We start from the raw sequence: 14,588 nt of genomic DNA, 5'->3' as shown, positions 1-14,588 counted from the left end.
TGCAACACTGCATTTTTCTTTGTACTGAACAGTATGAGTCTTTGTGAATCATAGTCGTCTAGCAGGAAGTGCCTGGATGAAGTGAGTATAGCAAAGTGGTTCTTGAAAAAAAAATTGAGTGATTGGATAGTTATTTGTTTTTCTTTCTTGTCTGCATCTCTGGCTCAAGCTGATCACAATTTAATCCAACAGGGCTGGTGGGAAAAGTGGGTCAGGAGGAAGTTTAGTAAACTTGGCCTAAGAGTTGTTGACTTTTTTGTGGAGTATCTCACTGCAGAGGTTTGGGGGGGAGCTGGTGTGGGTGAAAGGAAGCAGAATTGTGAAATAGTTGTATAGCCGTGAAAGAGGAAAGGAATTTTGTGTGTGTGCTTGTGTGCATTTTCTTTGTGTGTGTTTGTGTGGGGTTTTTTTCCTGATTAAACATTATGTGTTACTGTGTTCGATTGCTTCGTTGTATTTCACCCATCCTGGATCACAGCTTAACAGCTCCCACTTAAAAGAAAAAAAAAACAAACAAATTTTTCCTCATCTTATTTAATCATAAACACGGCAGTGAATCCCATAAGCCTCTGTGCTCAGCATTTTAATGTGTATTATCATGCTCAAACAGCATTTGCAGGCTTCACTATTGGTACTTTACTGCTTTGTGGCTTGTCAAAGCATCTGTGCTATGCCATCTTTTAGAAGGAATTTGCCCATTAACCAGACAGTATGAATTGTAAAGCAGCAGCACTTTTGTGCATCATCTGTTTACAAAAAGGCCATAGATTTTTCCCTGAGAGGACACAAAGCTGAATAGAAGTCGGCTTGAACACTGAGATTCCACATCAAGTAATGAAGGTGCTCCTGTACTTGTGCCTTTACTCGGGTCTTTTTCTCAACCTCTGTTGTTTTCTTTTCCACAGGCTTTGCACCCTCACACTGAAAAAGCTGGTCGTCCTCAAAGAACTGGATAAAGAGCTGAACTCTCTGTCTATAGCTGTCAAAATACAGGTGGGTGGGTTAATCTCCCTAGTGTGATTGGAATAACAGGCTCAGTTGTAAGATCGCGGTGTGTCACCATCTGGAGTCTGTGCTTCACTGCTTCCTCTTTACTTTATGCTGTTGAATGTAATTGCAAAGCCTAGACACTGAGAAGACAAGCTAGTAATCCTGCTGGTTGATTAAAAAGGAAAAACCTCCCTAGGTGAACAGGAAGCTGTGGTGAGTCACGTGCTCTCAGGTTCCTTAAATGGCAGACTGGCATTACCATGCTAAGCAGTAGCATCAGCACCTTAAGACGGATTGTGTATCTTTCATTGATTGCTTGTGCATGCATGCCTCGCCTAATCTTGGCGTTATCCAACATTTCCGTTCAATATATTGTATGGAGGTTACTTTATATGTGATTTTAATGTCAGGTTTAAAAAAGCTGAGTGTTTTGGACAGTTTTTTTTTAAACAAATTAATTTTCTGTCAAAACAACGACCCCTAAAATATATGAATATGAACAAGAGTTTGTTTGGTTTTTAGACCAAATTGCCTCAACAGAGACCTCACTTAACATGATGAAGCCTGGGTTTACATGGAGATTAAAGTACAAAGTTGTACTGTCATGTTTTTTTTACTATTTCCAGTTAAATGTATGATTTTTACATATATATATATATATATATATATATATATATATATATATATATATATAAAAGACACTTTATTAAAAAAAAGTCCACTCTTCGTTATTTGACTTTTCTTTTTTTAAAAATCCCACTCTCAAAAGTACCCCCCCTTCTTTTTAAAATATATATATTTAATTGAAAATGTGTCTATGTAGTACTGGACTGGACAATTCTGTTCTAGGAGGAACAAATCATCCTCTCTTTACTGTCATCCTGAAGGAGAAAGAAAGCAACCACATGTGGCTTGATCCATGAGCTACACCGTCTCCAGAGCGTGAAATCTCTCCATTTCTGCTGAGCTGCCCGGAGGACAGCAGAGCGAAGCTCTGTTCACGATGGCTCTGGAACTGGAGCATTAAATGCAATTTGTAGCAGGTTTGGTTAGAGAGAACAGAGATGTTGAGGGGATAAAGAGACAGTCGGGGAGGATGACAGAGGAAAGGAACGGCTTTGTTTTCAGTCAGTAAATGACAAAGCTTCATTACTGCATGTCATCGGGTTGTCTCTGCAGCACGGTCTGTGGCCTTCTCTATTCTTTCTCTGGGCCTCATTAGGTTAAGTGGTCTGCATGCACGCACAGAGCTCATGTAAAGACTAATCATTTGGATCGTCTGCTTAAACTGAAGCAGAAAGAATGATGACATTGCATTTTAGTCTGCAAAAAGTTGTTTTTTTTGGGTTTTTTTATTTTTCTACTTTTCAAGTAGCTACCTTGTAATACATATTTTTCCATATGTTTCTTCTACGTATGTACTCCATGATCCCAAATTTTTTTCCTGTCTTTTCTGTGTACAATTGACTGAGGCTGTGGGCAGGCCTTAGTGTCATCTGGATTGTGATAGGAGAACATCATTCAATTCTCATTTTAGTGCAAGTTGTTGTCCAAAGGACTTCCATTTGTAGTATACTTAGATATGATCCAATTATGTGTTTGTGCATGTCTAAATTGCACTGTGTTGGGTAAAGGCAGAAGCCTCAAAACCTTTAAAATCTATTTAATACAATTTCACATTGAGCTCTCATCCCTACCCTTAATCCTTCTCCTTACTGCAACAAAAAAAAGGGTGGGGGGTGGGGGTCCAATTAAGGGAATTGAAAATGTTTAAAAAGGAAACCTTGAGACTGTGTATAGTTGAACTTGTTTTCACAGGCTTGTAAAGCTTGGGAGAAGGTCTGTAACATAGCCCATCTGGCCCCAGAAAGACAGTCAAAGTGTGCAGCAGGGGAGCGAGGATGAGAGAAAGGGAGGGCCAAAGGACATTCAGTACAAGCTTTCCTTGCCAAGGCTCTGTATTGTTAATGCATGTCATGCAGTTTCAGAGTGTTCTGCTTTTGTGCCTTGAATCATTGTACTAACCGGTGAGCATGAGGGTGCATATAAGGCCTCTTTGTAGAGCTCAAGTTAGTGACAAGGTCAGACTTGGACAGAGATTTGACCTTACTGTTTTATATAAATATATCCATACTTAACAAAAGCTGCAGGTACTGCCGAGGCACTGGCAGCACGTTCCTCTCTGGAGCATATAGTGCCATGAGGTTAGATAGAAAAAGAAATGAATGATTGTTAAGAGTCAGCAACGGTTAACATCCTTAAACCCTCAGTCCTTTAAAGTTTTGTATCTGTTCTTTAATGTCTCACCTTCTGCTTTTTAAATGCACATTGTTCTCCATCACCTTTTCTGAGTTAAGCTAGAACATTGCATTGTGTTCTTGCTGCACTGAATTTTAAAGACATAGAAGTACTTAAACCAGTTCTGGATGTGGACACAGTGGAGTGCTTAACAATTATTTTATGAAGCTAAAAAAAGAAAAAGAGTTCTTGTACCCCAGGGCAATGTCATATTAAATATGTTAAATACTTACATAAGTGGTTTTCCTACTGCCATCCCACATTGTGTCATAGAAAAATAGTTTATTACCCTTTATTTTCACATGATTGCTCAGTACTAGAAACATAGCAAAAGGGTTTAAGTGTGTATAATGCAATATATGTGTGTATGCACGTGTGTGTTGTTGTGATACATATCTGCACCGTTATATTGATAAAACTTTAAAATGATGAACGAACAGTCCGATCATCTAATTACTCTTTTTTTTCCCTGGGTTGCCAGGGAAACAGTCAAAGTAGGTTCTTTGTAGAAACCTAGTTACTGCTGCTTGTACTAAAACCTTGGTACTTTCTCACTACTAACAGGTTGTGACTATGTGAGAGGATGTTTCCATAGTTCATCTGTTAAACTGTGAGTTTTAGGCTCAGCTCTATGTTCACTGTTACAGCACCTGCAGATCCCTCTGTCAGTCTCTTACTCTATTCTTTCCCACTTGTGAACAAAACTCGTGAATTACTTTTACTACTTGACTTGAGGCAACTACTCTTTCCCAACATATGGCAGGCATTCCACCCTTTTGTAACTAAGGGCAGTGGTATCAGATCCGGAGGTGCTAATTGTCATTTCACCTGCTTGACAATCAGCTGCAAACTACTTCAGTGTCTACAGTGCCTATACATTTTATGCCTAAAAGCTGCAAAGAGAATCTGTGACAAAGCTAGGTCCGGTTTAGCTTAATTTGTCCAATTTGCCAAAGAATGTCTTGAAAAGGAAGCCACTTAATCACAAGGACATACAGACAGATCCACACATTATCACTTAGAACAAGATTTTACAAGCCATCTCACCTAAAGTATATTGCAGTGTAAAGTGACCCCTCTGGTGTCTTGTGATGATTCCTCAGCACACATTCAACTATTTTATTTGGTATCTGTTACATGATTTGGCAGCTCTTGCAACAGTCAGATCCAATGTCGTACCCACTGCATGGGACTATTCCATGAGTTTCTCTCCTGGGTATTAAGAGAGACACTGGATATCCTCACTACTCCATACTGCTCACCAAGTCTTATTTAATTCTATCATCAGATAGAGCACATACCTGAACTAAGCTTTGAGTATTCATGAAAATTTTATAGCTGTCAATGGGATGACACAGCACTGCTACTCTGGCAAAACATCAGGAGCCAAAGGCTTGACATGCTATTTATTTCCTCATAATCACACTTTAGTTCCCACTTTTAAGTTTATAAGAGGGAGAAAAAGACGCTTAGTTGTGGAAATCTGTAATTTGGCAAGAAACACGAGAGGCTTTAATCCAAGGCATATCACAGAAATCTAAGGAACTGCTGAGGGCTGAGACAGGTCATCTGAGGACACGCTATGTGTTGCTGTCTTTACAGTTACACTTAGGGAAGAGGCGGCATTCAGCCTGTGCCATTTCAATCCCCCGAGAATGTTAGGTCACCATATCATTGTGCCAGAACCCAGTATTAGCTTAGGTGATGAGACTTTCTCAACCGGCTTAACAGACAGTTCTCTACAAGAATAAAAGCATTAGGTAATGAAGCTAATTTTGGTTTTGAGTAGTAGCTTGAATATCAGTGGAAGTAAAAAGTGTAATACAATAGCTGTGTGAATGTATTTATACTAATAACTTTCTTAGTGTTATGCTCTTAGTTCTGCGTGAACTAGAGATCGCACTCAAAGTATGATTAAGAATGCTCACAGCTGTTTCCAATATGTTGAGTATAGCAGGCTTTTGATTAGAGAGTTGCTGGTTTAAATATATTAGCACAAGCTATTTAACTTATCCTAGTAGAAGCAAAGGAGTTGAGGACTGTTGTACTAGGCTACCACAAGGCGCGAATCTGCATAAATGTGTGAATGTGAAGGAGGCTGGTACTAAAATAGGGTATGCACACTCACTCACTGTTTTCTGCATTGATAACCGGTTAAGAAAAAACACAAAATATGTGATTTGTTGGGATTTTTTTTTTTTGTTTTTTTACTTCATTGATTTTTGTGTCGAGGATTTTTAGTCAATTTATCAACCAAGTAGCATCTAATGATTTCCTGTCTGTGATTTTTTTCTTTTTCTTTTTTTTTTTCCACTGTTATTTGTTTGCCCTGATGAAAAGCAAACAAGCGCTTTCAGCCTTGGTATTGGATATCTGTCAGTACCAAGTACCTGTCCAATACCAGTGTTAAAATAATACACTGTGGTCCTTCACCTAATTTATTTGCAGAAGTCTCATTTCGGTTCATTGCGCCATTTATGGTCTTACTAGTTCCAATTCTGTATCCACGCAGTTTCACTGTGGGTGCACGACTTCACATGTGCATTACTTATATAGTGTAGCTGTAAAGCAAGTCAAGTTGAGGATATGTCACGTTACAGAAAAAACAATAAATCCTTCCAAACAAGTTAAACACTGACAGCAAAACAGACAGAAAAGACGTCGCCGTCATCAACAGAGCTTCTATCAACTCACATAACTGCTGTTGATCATAAACTATGCAAACAAATAAAGAAAAGCTGTTGCCTCCTACATGCTGTTAGCTCTGCTGCTAGGAACTTGTGCGCTGCTTCTAACGTGTGGCTGCAAACAAAAAACAAATTGAATGGTTTTGATCAGTCTGTTGTCAGCATTACCTGATATATATTTTTTGAGCCGGGATTGGACCACTAGTCCTTCCCAATGTCACATTGGAACATCGCGGTCATGACCGTCTCACCGGCCACGACTGTAACTCTAGCTGGGGTTTTAAGCGATGAAGAAGGGCCCCCAGCACATGTCCACAGGGAAGCAGTGTTTAAATAGCTGTGCCGAACACTGACCAGGTGTTTCAAATTTCCACCAATTTCTCTCAGCTCCGGAAAGGATCCCCCGCAACGCAGAACAGACAGTCGCGCCGCAAGAGGGCTTGGGAGTGTAACAGTTCCCAGTTTCAACAGCAAACACTGTCATTTTTATTTTTAGAACAGGCTTATGGTGTTTTCAAGTAAGAGTAAGTCACTCCTGGAAGTCCCTGGGTATGATGAGTTTTTGTCTAGCATTTTTGTGACATTTTGCTTTGCTTTGTCTCTTACAGGGTTCTAAGCGTCTTCTGAGATCAAATGAGTATGTCCTCCCACCCAGTGGACTGATGGAGACAGATCTGGAGCTCACATTCTCACTGCAGGCAAGCGCTCTGACATTATACTGTGAATTCTCACACAAATATGGCGGTTACTTGAGGAGCGAGAGCGCGTGGAATCTGTTGTCTACCCCATTTATAGATCGAAGTTGTGCAGCATCTCCTGTGTTGTTCTCGTTGACATTTTTAAGGCATTTGTAGACTGCAATAGTAGAATGCAATTTATAGAGGTGAAAAAATTAAGCGAACGAGTTTTATAACGTTGTATAAAAGGTAAAAATGCACGAGTTCAGAAGAGTAAGAACTGTGTGAACAGTTCACAACAAAAATGTATAGATATATCCATATCACAGTGTGTACGTGTGTGTGTCAGAATATCAAGCGTCCACATAGTGTCTTTCGAACAAACCGCCACAGTAGACATTATGGATGGAATCACTGCACATGAAATAAGTAACTAACACGTCCTCATTCATCCCAGTACAATTGAATACAAAAGGAAGGTCCTGACATATTCATAAACACAGTGATTTTACAGTGATGTTGAGTGAAGGCTTGATGCTGGTAAGATGGAGAGGACATGTAAAGATGTGGGACAGTGTGACTTCCGAGGGAGGCGAGTACATCCTAAAAGGTTGGGGGAAAAGTGACGCATTTTTCTCATAAATGCGTTTATGGGCTCTAGTTGTGAAAATTTAAATTCTTCAATGGCAGTCCAAGGAGCACAGTGGTTGGTAAAATACCAGATATATCTGATGACTTTAATAATATGCCCGTTGCCACAGTATATGCTGCGTTTGATGGCAGTTATGTGTGGGGCATCTAAACATTTGTCAGATCAGGATAAAATACTGCCTGGAAGTAAAAACAGTCAGAACTGTTTTATTTTATACGTATGCAGCAAAAGCTCTTACGTTTTACAGGACATACTGAATTTATTATTTTGCTTGTCTTACTTGATTTTTCTTATTTTCAGTACCCCCATTTTCTGAAGCGGGATGCCAATAGGCTGCAGATTATGCTGCAGAGGAGGAAACGTTACAAGAACCGAACCATCCTGGGCTACAAGACTTTGGCTGTTGGAGTTATCAATATGGCAGAGGTACTGCACAGTGCCTTAACTAAGGCAGCTGTTTCACTCACTTACTTTTGTTTCATTGTAAGCTGTTCTTGAGGAACATTTCATTTTGCTTGGAGCCTGCGATGGCATTCTTCTTTCACAGTGATTGACATGGCTATTTGCTTCTGTTTATCATGTCTTGGTTGCCAGAGAGAGAGAGGCCCTCCTGTGATTCACGTTTTTTTTTTCTCAGATGACTCAGTCATCACACATATTGCCGTATGAGATTATGAACCATCTGGATCTGCCTTCATATGCACTTGTATAAAAACAGTGCAATCAGGCATGCTGTGCAGAAACACCTGAGTGAGAGCTGGATGTTTGTTTGAAGTGGAATATTTTTTTTTGCCTTGATTGCAGTCCTTTAATGTGAGTACAGAGCTCAGCTGGATCCTGCACGTATCTTCGGCCATCAAACTGCTATATTTGACTTTCAAAACGGCCGTATTTGTTTTTCTGTTATCAGTGTTGATATCAGACGTTGAAACTCTGCTGCAGTCGTTCCACTGTATTCACTCTCTGCACACAAGCAAAGATCACTGATCAATAACTGTCATCCCCTCAAAACTGTACAAAGCCGAGTGTGCTCCATGGTTGGGGTGTTTGTTTTGTTTTGGGGTCTGTTTGGTGGTGGTGGTGGGGGGAGGGGGGTCTTCAAGACTGCCTTTAGGTTTAGACATAATTATTGAGTTCTACATTTATCTGTAGAAAGAAAAAGGTGACAGTTCTCATTACAGCTGCTGATGTACCTCTCCAAAGTTATTTTCCAGCAGGAGCCCCAGGACAGCAATTGATGGACAGACTAATGCATTATTGTATTTTAAAATACCACTCAGCTGTTGTGCTGTTGGTGCTTGCTGCAATGAAGCAACTCCCAGACCTCTATGAATAAAGCTAGATAGGGCATTATTGGATGCTGTTGGGTAATTACGTTGTCATCTGCTGTGGCGTGAACCCTCTCGTGCCCTCATTCTGAAACTATCGAAGCATTGTGTAGGAGGAAGTCGCTTATTGGACTTTGAATGGAACATTCAAAGTGCACCCCTGTCAGCGTTTGAGCAAAATGAGCCCACTCTCTGTACAGCAATTCATCAAGTGAAATATTGAAAGCACCCCACAGATGGAGCTCGGAACGAAAGCTCATTCCTTCTCATCTGATTCAAAACAGTTTATGTAAACTGTGTTATTCTGTTTGTCTGGGTGATGTGCACAAATTGGCTTGGCTCCTTTAGACATTCAGTTTTTTGTGCTAATGAAGATTTATTTAGAGGTAGCATAGCTGTCTGCTTGTAGTCAGTTGGTGTAAAGCAGTGTGGCAGAAGCCATTTTGATCTCTGTGGGATCGTTATCTGCTCTGTAAAGAGACAAATTCTTCCATCCTGATTGTCTGCTGCGAAAAATGTTTGTATTTTCAATATTTGATCCCTCCTACTCCAGCGTAGCTCCAAAAGATTGATATACATAGCAAGTATCGAAGTCATGAAGTCTCAGCAAAAACGTTTAAAAAAGAAAGGTATAAGGAACTTTTCAGTGAGGGATAAAAAAGGACTAAAGTGGGGGGTTTATACCTCAATTTTCAGCCTGTCATTTGAATGGATTCTAGAAAATGATTCCTGGCCTCAATGTTGAACTATGTCCAGGTGATGCAACACCCAACAGACGGAGGACAGATTCTGGGTCTCCATAGCAACGTAAAGGAGGCGCCAGTGCGTGTGGCGGAGATCAGCGTGTACTCTCTTTCCAGCCAGCCCATCGACCACGAGGATGGTAGCGGCCAGGCTGGCCGCAAGACCAAAACCTCAGGTGGGCACAGCAATCTCTCACCTGCCTGTGTTGGGTCTGTTAGACAGGCCTGCACCCATGCTGCCCAGCCAAGTTCTGCTTGTAATTTTAGCCAGCTCACCCTACTCAGGCCTCTTTCTTCCCTCCTTCCACATGGCTCCTATTTCCCAACTGAGGACAGAATAAACTCTATTAATCCCAGGCTGTGCTGTGGCCAAGGATATGTTATTCTCTTCAGCTATGGTTGTAATGTTGATTTGAGAGTTGAACAGATGTAGGGCCTATTACCTTACACAACTCTAATTCTGGACTGAGGAGAAATACTGGGCCCTATTCGGACTCCGTGTCTTTATCCCGCTGTGCTGATCCGTCGCTGTTCTGGATGTTATTAGGGAGGCCACTGTAACATAACAGATGAGCTCATGCAGCAAGTATTAAACTGGTGTCACTCTGAGGGAAGAAAAGATGTTTGTCTTTCTCTCCTCTGCAGTGATCTTTAATAGCATCCATCCCACCTAGGAACGCAGAACAGGATGTTTGACGGGCAAAAGGAAGTCTGCATTAACATTTACCAAAAAAATAAAAAGTAAAGATAATCCATCACCTGATTTGCCCTCAGCTGTTAAACTAACAAACTGCCTCTTTAAAATGATGTCCAGTTCAAATGACACAGAATTTATTAACCATTAGACCTGCATTTTTGTATTCTCATATATTTTGCCCATTATTCTTGTCCTGTAGCCGAAACAGTCTACTATTAACAAACAGAAGAACATTAGGCAGAAAATTGAAAAACCTTCCCCGCACAAAATGTAAAACTGCCTTTGGCCTCACCCTGATATGTGTGAAAAATGGACTAAACATTTAATAACAGCCTGATTTACATCTTATTAGCATTATGCAATTTGGTATGTGTAAGACATTGTGCTTTGCACTGGCAGGGTAAGAAGAATATTTAGTGAAGAAAACCATGTTAAACATTAAGTTTAGGAGGTTTCACTTAATCAATTCCTGACCAGAACAATTTTTAGAACCAGAACCATTGTTTTATTAGATATTGCAGTCATCTTGGATTATTGTTTCGCACTTTGTATCTCTGTCTTTTAAACTTTTAGAAAAGGTGTCTTTTCAAAACTTTAAATTTTAACCTTTTTGGTGTAATGCTGCTAATGTTAGCCTAGATATATTCCTCTAGACATATATCTCAATATGTTTGTGTGTGTGTGTGTGTGTGTGTGTGTGTGTGTGTGTGTGTGTGTGTGTGTGTGTGTGTGTGTGTGTGTGTGGTTGGGCTACCTCAGACCGCTCCCCAGATATGGATAACTATTCTGAGGACGATGACGACAGCTATTCGTCAGAGCAAGAAGCCAGTGATGACGCAGTTCACGGCCAGGTTCGTGCCAGAGAATGTTTAGATCCAGACAAATGTATAGTACATACACAAAGAAATAAAATCTCCCATATAAACAAAAGAAGTCTACATTAAATGTTATTCAGGAAGTAGAGGGGTTTTGTAATGATGTCTTTTTCTTTGTTTATAAAAATATAAGAGAAATAGATTTTAATAATTTCTCTATTTCAGGATCTTTACGATGAAGACGACGAGGTCAGGAAGCCCAAGAAGGCCCGCAGGAAAATGATCCGAACCACTTCCATGACTAGGGTTAGTAGCTTTCTTTTCCACTGTATGCAGTTTTCCATGCTCAGCAATCACTTTGTGAATAGCTTAAAACCTGTGTTTGCTTGTTTTAAGGGAAAGCACACACTGTGTTCCTTGTTCAGGCCATTAAGACAATGTGGACAGACGTGTAAATGAAACCAGTGAAGTGGCTAAAATGGCCTTTACGTAGAACAGCTCTGAATATGTAATCCAGTGAACAGTTACCTGGAGTCGAGCTATCGTGGTTAATTAACTGTGACTTGGTATCCTCCTATTCTGTTAATCCTTCTCTCGTAACTGCATGTGGGGGTTTTTTCTGTTTTTCTGTTGCAGCAACCTAACTTTAAGCAGAAATTTGTGGCCTTGCTGAAGAGGTTCAAGGTGACCGATGAGGTGAGTTGCAAAAAGAAAAGGTAATTGCATTCGTTTGAACTGACACCGCATAAGAACATGTTCAATGTCAAAGCAAATGAGGGATACAGCATCCTCCTCGCTGTGCCCCCAGGAATTTCTGTCCTTCTCTTATGAAATCTTCTGGAGGTCAGCTGTGAAACTTGCATTTAGTAAATTACCCTCGAGGCAGGACGGAATAATCTCAGTATTGACTGTCTAAGCAGCATTCTGTTACATCACTGCTAATGTGCTCCTGACTAGAGGGCAATCACCAGTAGAGAAATCACTGCCACAACAGGGTTACAAGCATCATTACGCTGCATTACATTTGTCCTCACAGATGCGCATTTCCATTAGCAGCGATTTATATCTGGAATCCATTAACCATCTTATTTTTTACTACTTAATGCAATACAAAATGTATTATTTAGATTTGCGCTCTTGTTATGAATAAATGTCTCTCAGCATAATGCTTTGTAATCAGGTCATCAGGAGGACATTGACAAATTGTATGCAGCAACCCCTACATGTCCATTTGTGCATAATCTGTGTTAAGACCTTTGGATGAAAATATTATCCTTGAACTGTAAGAAATCTATAGGGAAAACCTGGAACATGCCTTGTTTCTCATCTTTCTTCCTCCTTGGGTTGCAAGCAATCCAAAAACTATATCAGCGAGCATGTTTCAAAAAATCCTATTCATAAAAACAAGTTATGTGGGTCATGAGACTGAATGGGGATTCGTTTATATGTGATCAAGATCTAAAAAGTTCTGTCTGAGATATTTAACCTAGTGCTGCTTTCACCAGCATTTTTGCCAGTGTGTGTGTGTGTGTGTGTGTGTGTGTGTGTGTGTGTGTGTGTGTGTGTGTGTGTGTGTGTGTGTGTGTGTGTGTGTGTGTGTGTGGTTTTTTTGCTGGATGGTTCTGGAAGCTCCAGGTGGCCCGATGATCTTTTATCACGTTCCCTGTTGCTAATCTCCTTCTTGTGTCTGCGGGTCTATAAATACATAGCCGGGAGGAGGAGAGGGGACAGACTGTGTTTGTCTGCTCCCTGCCAGCTCCTGCACTTATGGAGTGGCATTAATCACCTGATTAGTCCACAAGCCTGGCTGTGCGTAGTTCCTATGATATACATCTCCACTGTGCAGCTGGTAGAGCAAGGCTCAGCATCTTAGCACTTCGCTAACGCTCACTTTTTATTAGCTCTTCTTTGAACTAAGGCAGGACTGTATATATCACATACAGATTTTTGTTTTACAGCTTTCAGTGTTCTCATTCATTCTTGAAGCTCCATTACTCTAGCTGTGAAAGTGATTAGTTTATGCACAGCGCCCAGTAACACCCTGCCCTTATTTAATCCATGGCCATAATTACAAATCCCTGATTACAGAATACTGATGATGTGTTTATCCTGTGTGGCAGGTCCTGGACTCTGACCCAGTAGACCAGACACAGGAGGTTGAGGAGGATCTGGACTTACTCTATGACAGTCTAGAGGTGTATAATCAGAGTGACAGTGGGCCAGAGATGGAGGACAATGAGAGTGTCCTGAGCACTCCTAAGCCCAAACTCAAGTATGTCTGTCTTTCATATTTTTTTTTCCAGATAAAATGTTTATAGTTGAAAGTTTGTATGTGGTTATAGGGTGAACTGTTACATTTTAAAATTACGAATGTTAAATAATGATCGAAAAGTACGCATATATATTGTCGGGAAAAAGCGGCCATTCATTTTTATACTGTGATTTGATCTTGAACTTATTCTTCACCTTTAGCAGCAGTAAGCATAACAGATACTTTGTGTCTGTAGGTCAGACCAGCACAGCATTTTAATCATTCTTCTTCTGCAACCTGTTTTCAGTTCAGTAATATATTTCTAGGATGAATGACTCTCTCTAGGTCATTCCACGTAGTAGTAGTTTCAGTAGCTCTGAATCGGTCATTCTGAAAAGCAGATTTAGTTTGAAGCTGTTCTGTTGTAGATTTACTGCAGTGTTTAGGGTCATTGTCCTGCTGCAGTGTCCTTTATGATGCCCAGTCATGGAGATCATCCCTATTTATGAACAGATATGTTCACCATCTCCAAGGATTTGGCTGAGAACATGAGAGTACTGCTCGCTCATGTGGTACTGACCTGCCACGTCCTAAGTCATATGCTGCTTTAGTATTTATGCTGTATAAAATAAGCCTTTAAGCTACATCCAAGACCATAAACTCATAAGTTCAGAAATAAAGTGAGAAGTAGCATTGTTTCCCATTTGACTTGTATGCAATTGGATGCCTTTCGGTAACCGGAGAAGTTGCCCTCTGCAGGCTGTAATGAAGAACAAAGGGGTGAGGCTTGAACTGTGAACTGGAAGCTACATCAATCTTTTTATTTATATATTTATATATATATATATATATATATATAGTCGATGTTTACAGGGGCGGTTTGACATCAACAGATTATTCTTGTGAATTGACAATTTATATGTTATTGATTTATAAATATGCTTTGGGCTTTCGGACTATTGACTGCACGTAGCTTTGAAGGTTCATAGTTTTCTAAACTATACTGTAATTGTTTGACATCTGTAGTATGGACAAGAGCAATATGAATTTAGTTTTATTAGTTCAAAAATGTTTTTTTCTTACTTTGATGCCCATTTTACTACATCTTAAAGCAAAGTTTCGATCAGTCCGAAGGCTTCCCCTTCTTAAACTGTTTGTTCTTGTCTAATTCAAATATTTGCTCTTGCTTCTAGGCCGTTTTTTGAAGGGATGTCTCACTCCAGCTCGCAGACAGAAATCGGAAGCATCCACAGCCAAAAAAGTCAGCAGAGAGAGATGTCATGCCCTGTGAGTTGATTAGCACGAACTCTATGAACAGATGCCTTTATAGATAAACAGTGCGACTCAAAGTTCTGCCTCGCAGTTATTTTAGAGGTCCTTATAAACAGTGTTACGTAAAAGACTTTCCCCTGTATTGCCCCAGTGTTTAAATTCCTGGCAGCCCTCTGTC

General features: G+C 40.2%; 1 protein-coding gene across 3 annotated transcripts in view; it reads left to right on the top strand.

Annotated features, from left to right (window-relative positions):
• Positions 1-14,588, top strand: part of LOC146505106 (phosphofurin acidic cluster sorting protein 2) — a 45,207-nt gene that overhangs the window by 17,598 nt on the left and 13,021 nt on the right. For all 3 annotated transcript variants that reach the window (XM_085182597.1, XM_085182599.1, XM_085182598.1), the window contains exons 2-10: positions 906-993; positions 6,584-6,673; positions 7,605-7,730; positions 9,389-9,551; positions 10,832-10,923; positions 11,113-11,193; positions 11,524-11,583; positions 13,008-13,159; positions 14,332-14,425. In XM_085182597.1, coding sequence (XP_085038723.1) covers positions 906-993; positions 6,584-6,673; positions 7,605-7,730; positions 9,389-9,551; positions 10,832-10,923; positions 11,113-11,193; positions 11,524-11,583; positions 13,008-13,159; positions 14,332-14,425 — 946 coding nt within the window. The remainder of the gene's footprint in view (positions 1-905; positions 994-6,583; positions 6,674-7,604; positions 7,731-9,388; positions 9,552-10,831; positions 10,924-11,112; positions 11,194-11,523; positions 11,584-13,007; positions 13,160-14,331; positions 14,426-14,588) is intronic.

The sequence above is a fragment of the Neolamprologus multifasciatus genome, chromosome 13, assembly GCF_963576455.1.
Source record: "Neolamprologus multifasciatus chromosome 13, fNeoMul1.2, whole genome shotgun sequence".
In the NCBI taxonomy this organism is placed as follows: Eukaryota; Metazoa; Chordata; class Actinopteri; order Cichliformes; family Cichlidae; genus Neolamprologus; species Neolamprologus multifasciatus.
Note: the sequence above shows the minus strand (reverse complement) of the source record. Positions and strands in the feature narration are given on the sequence as shown.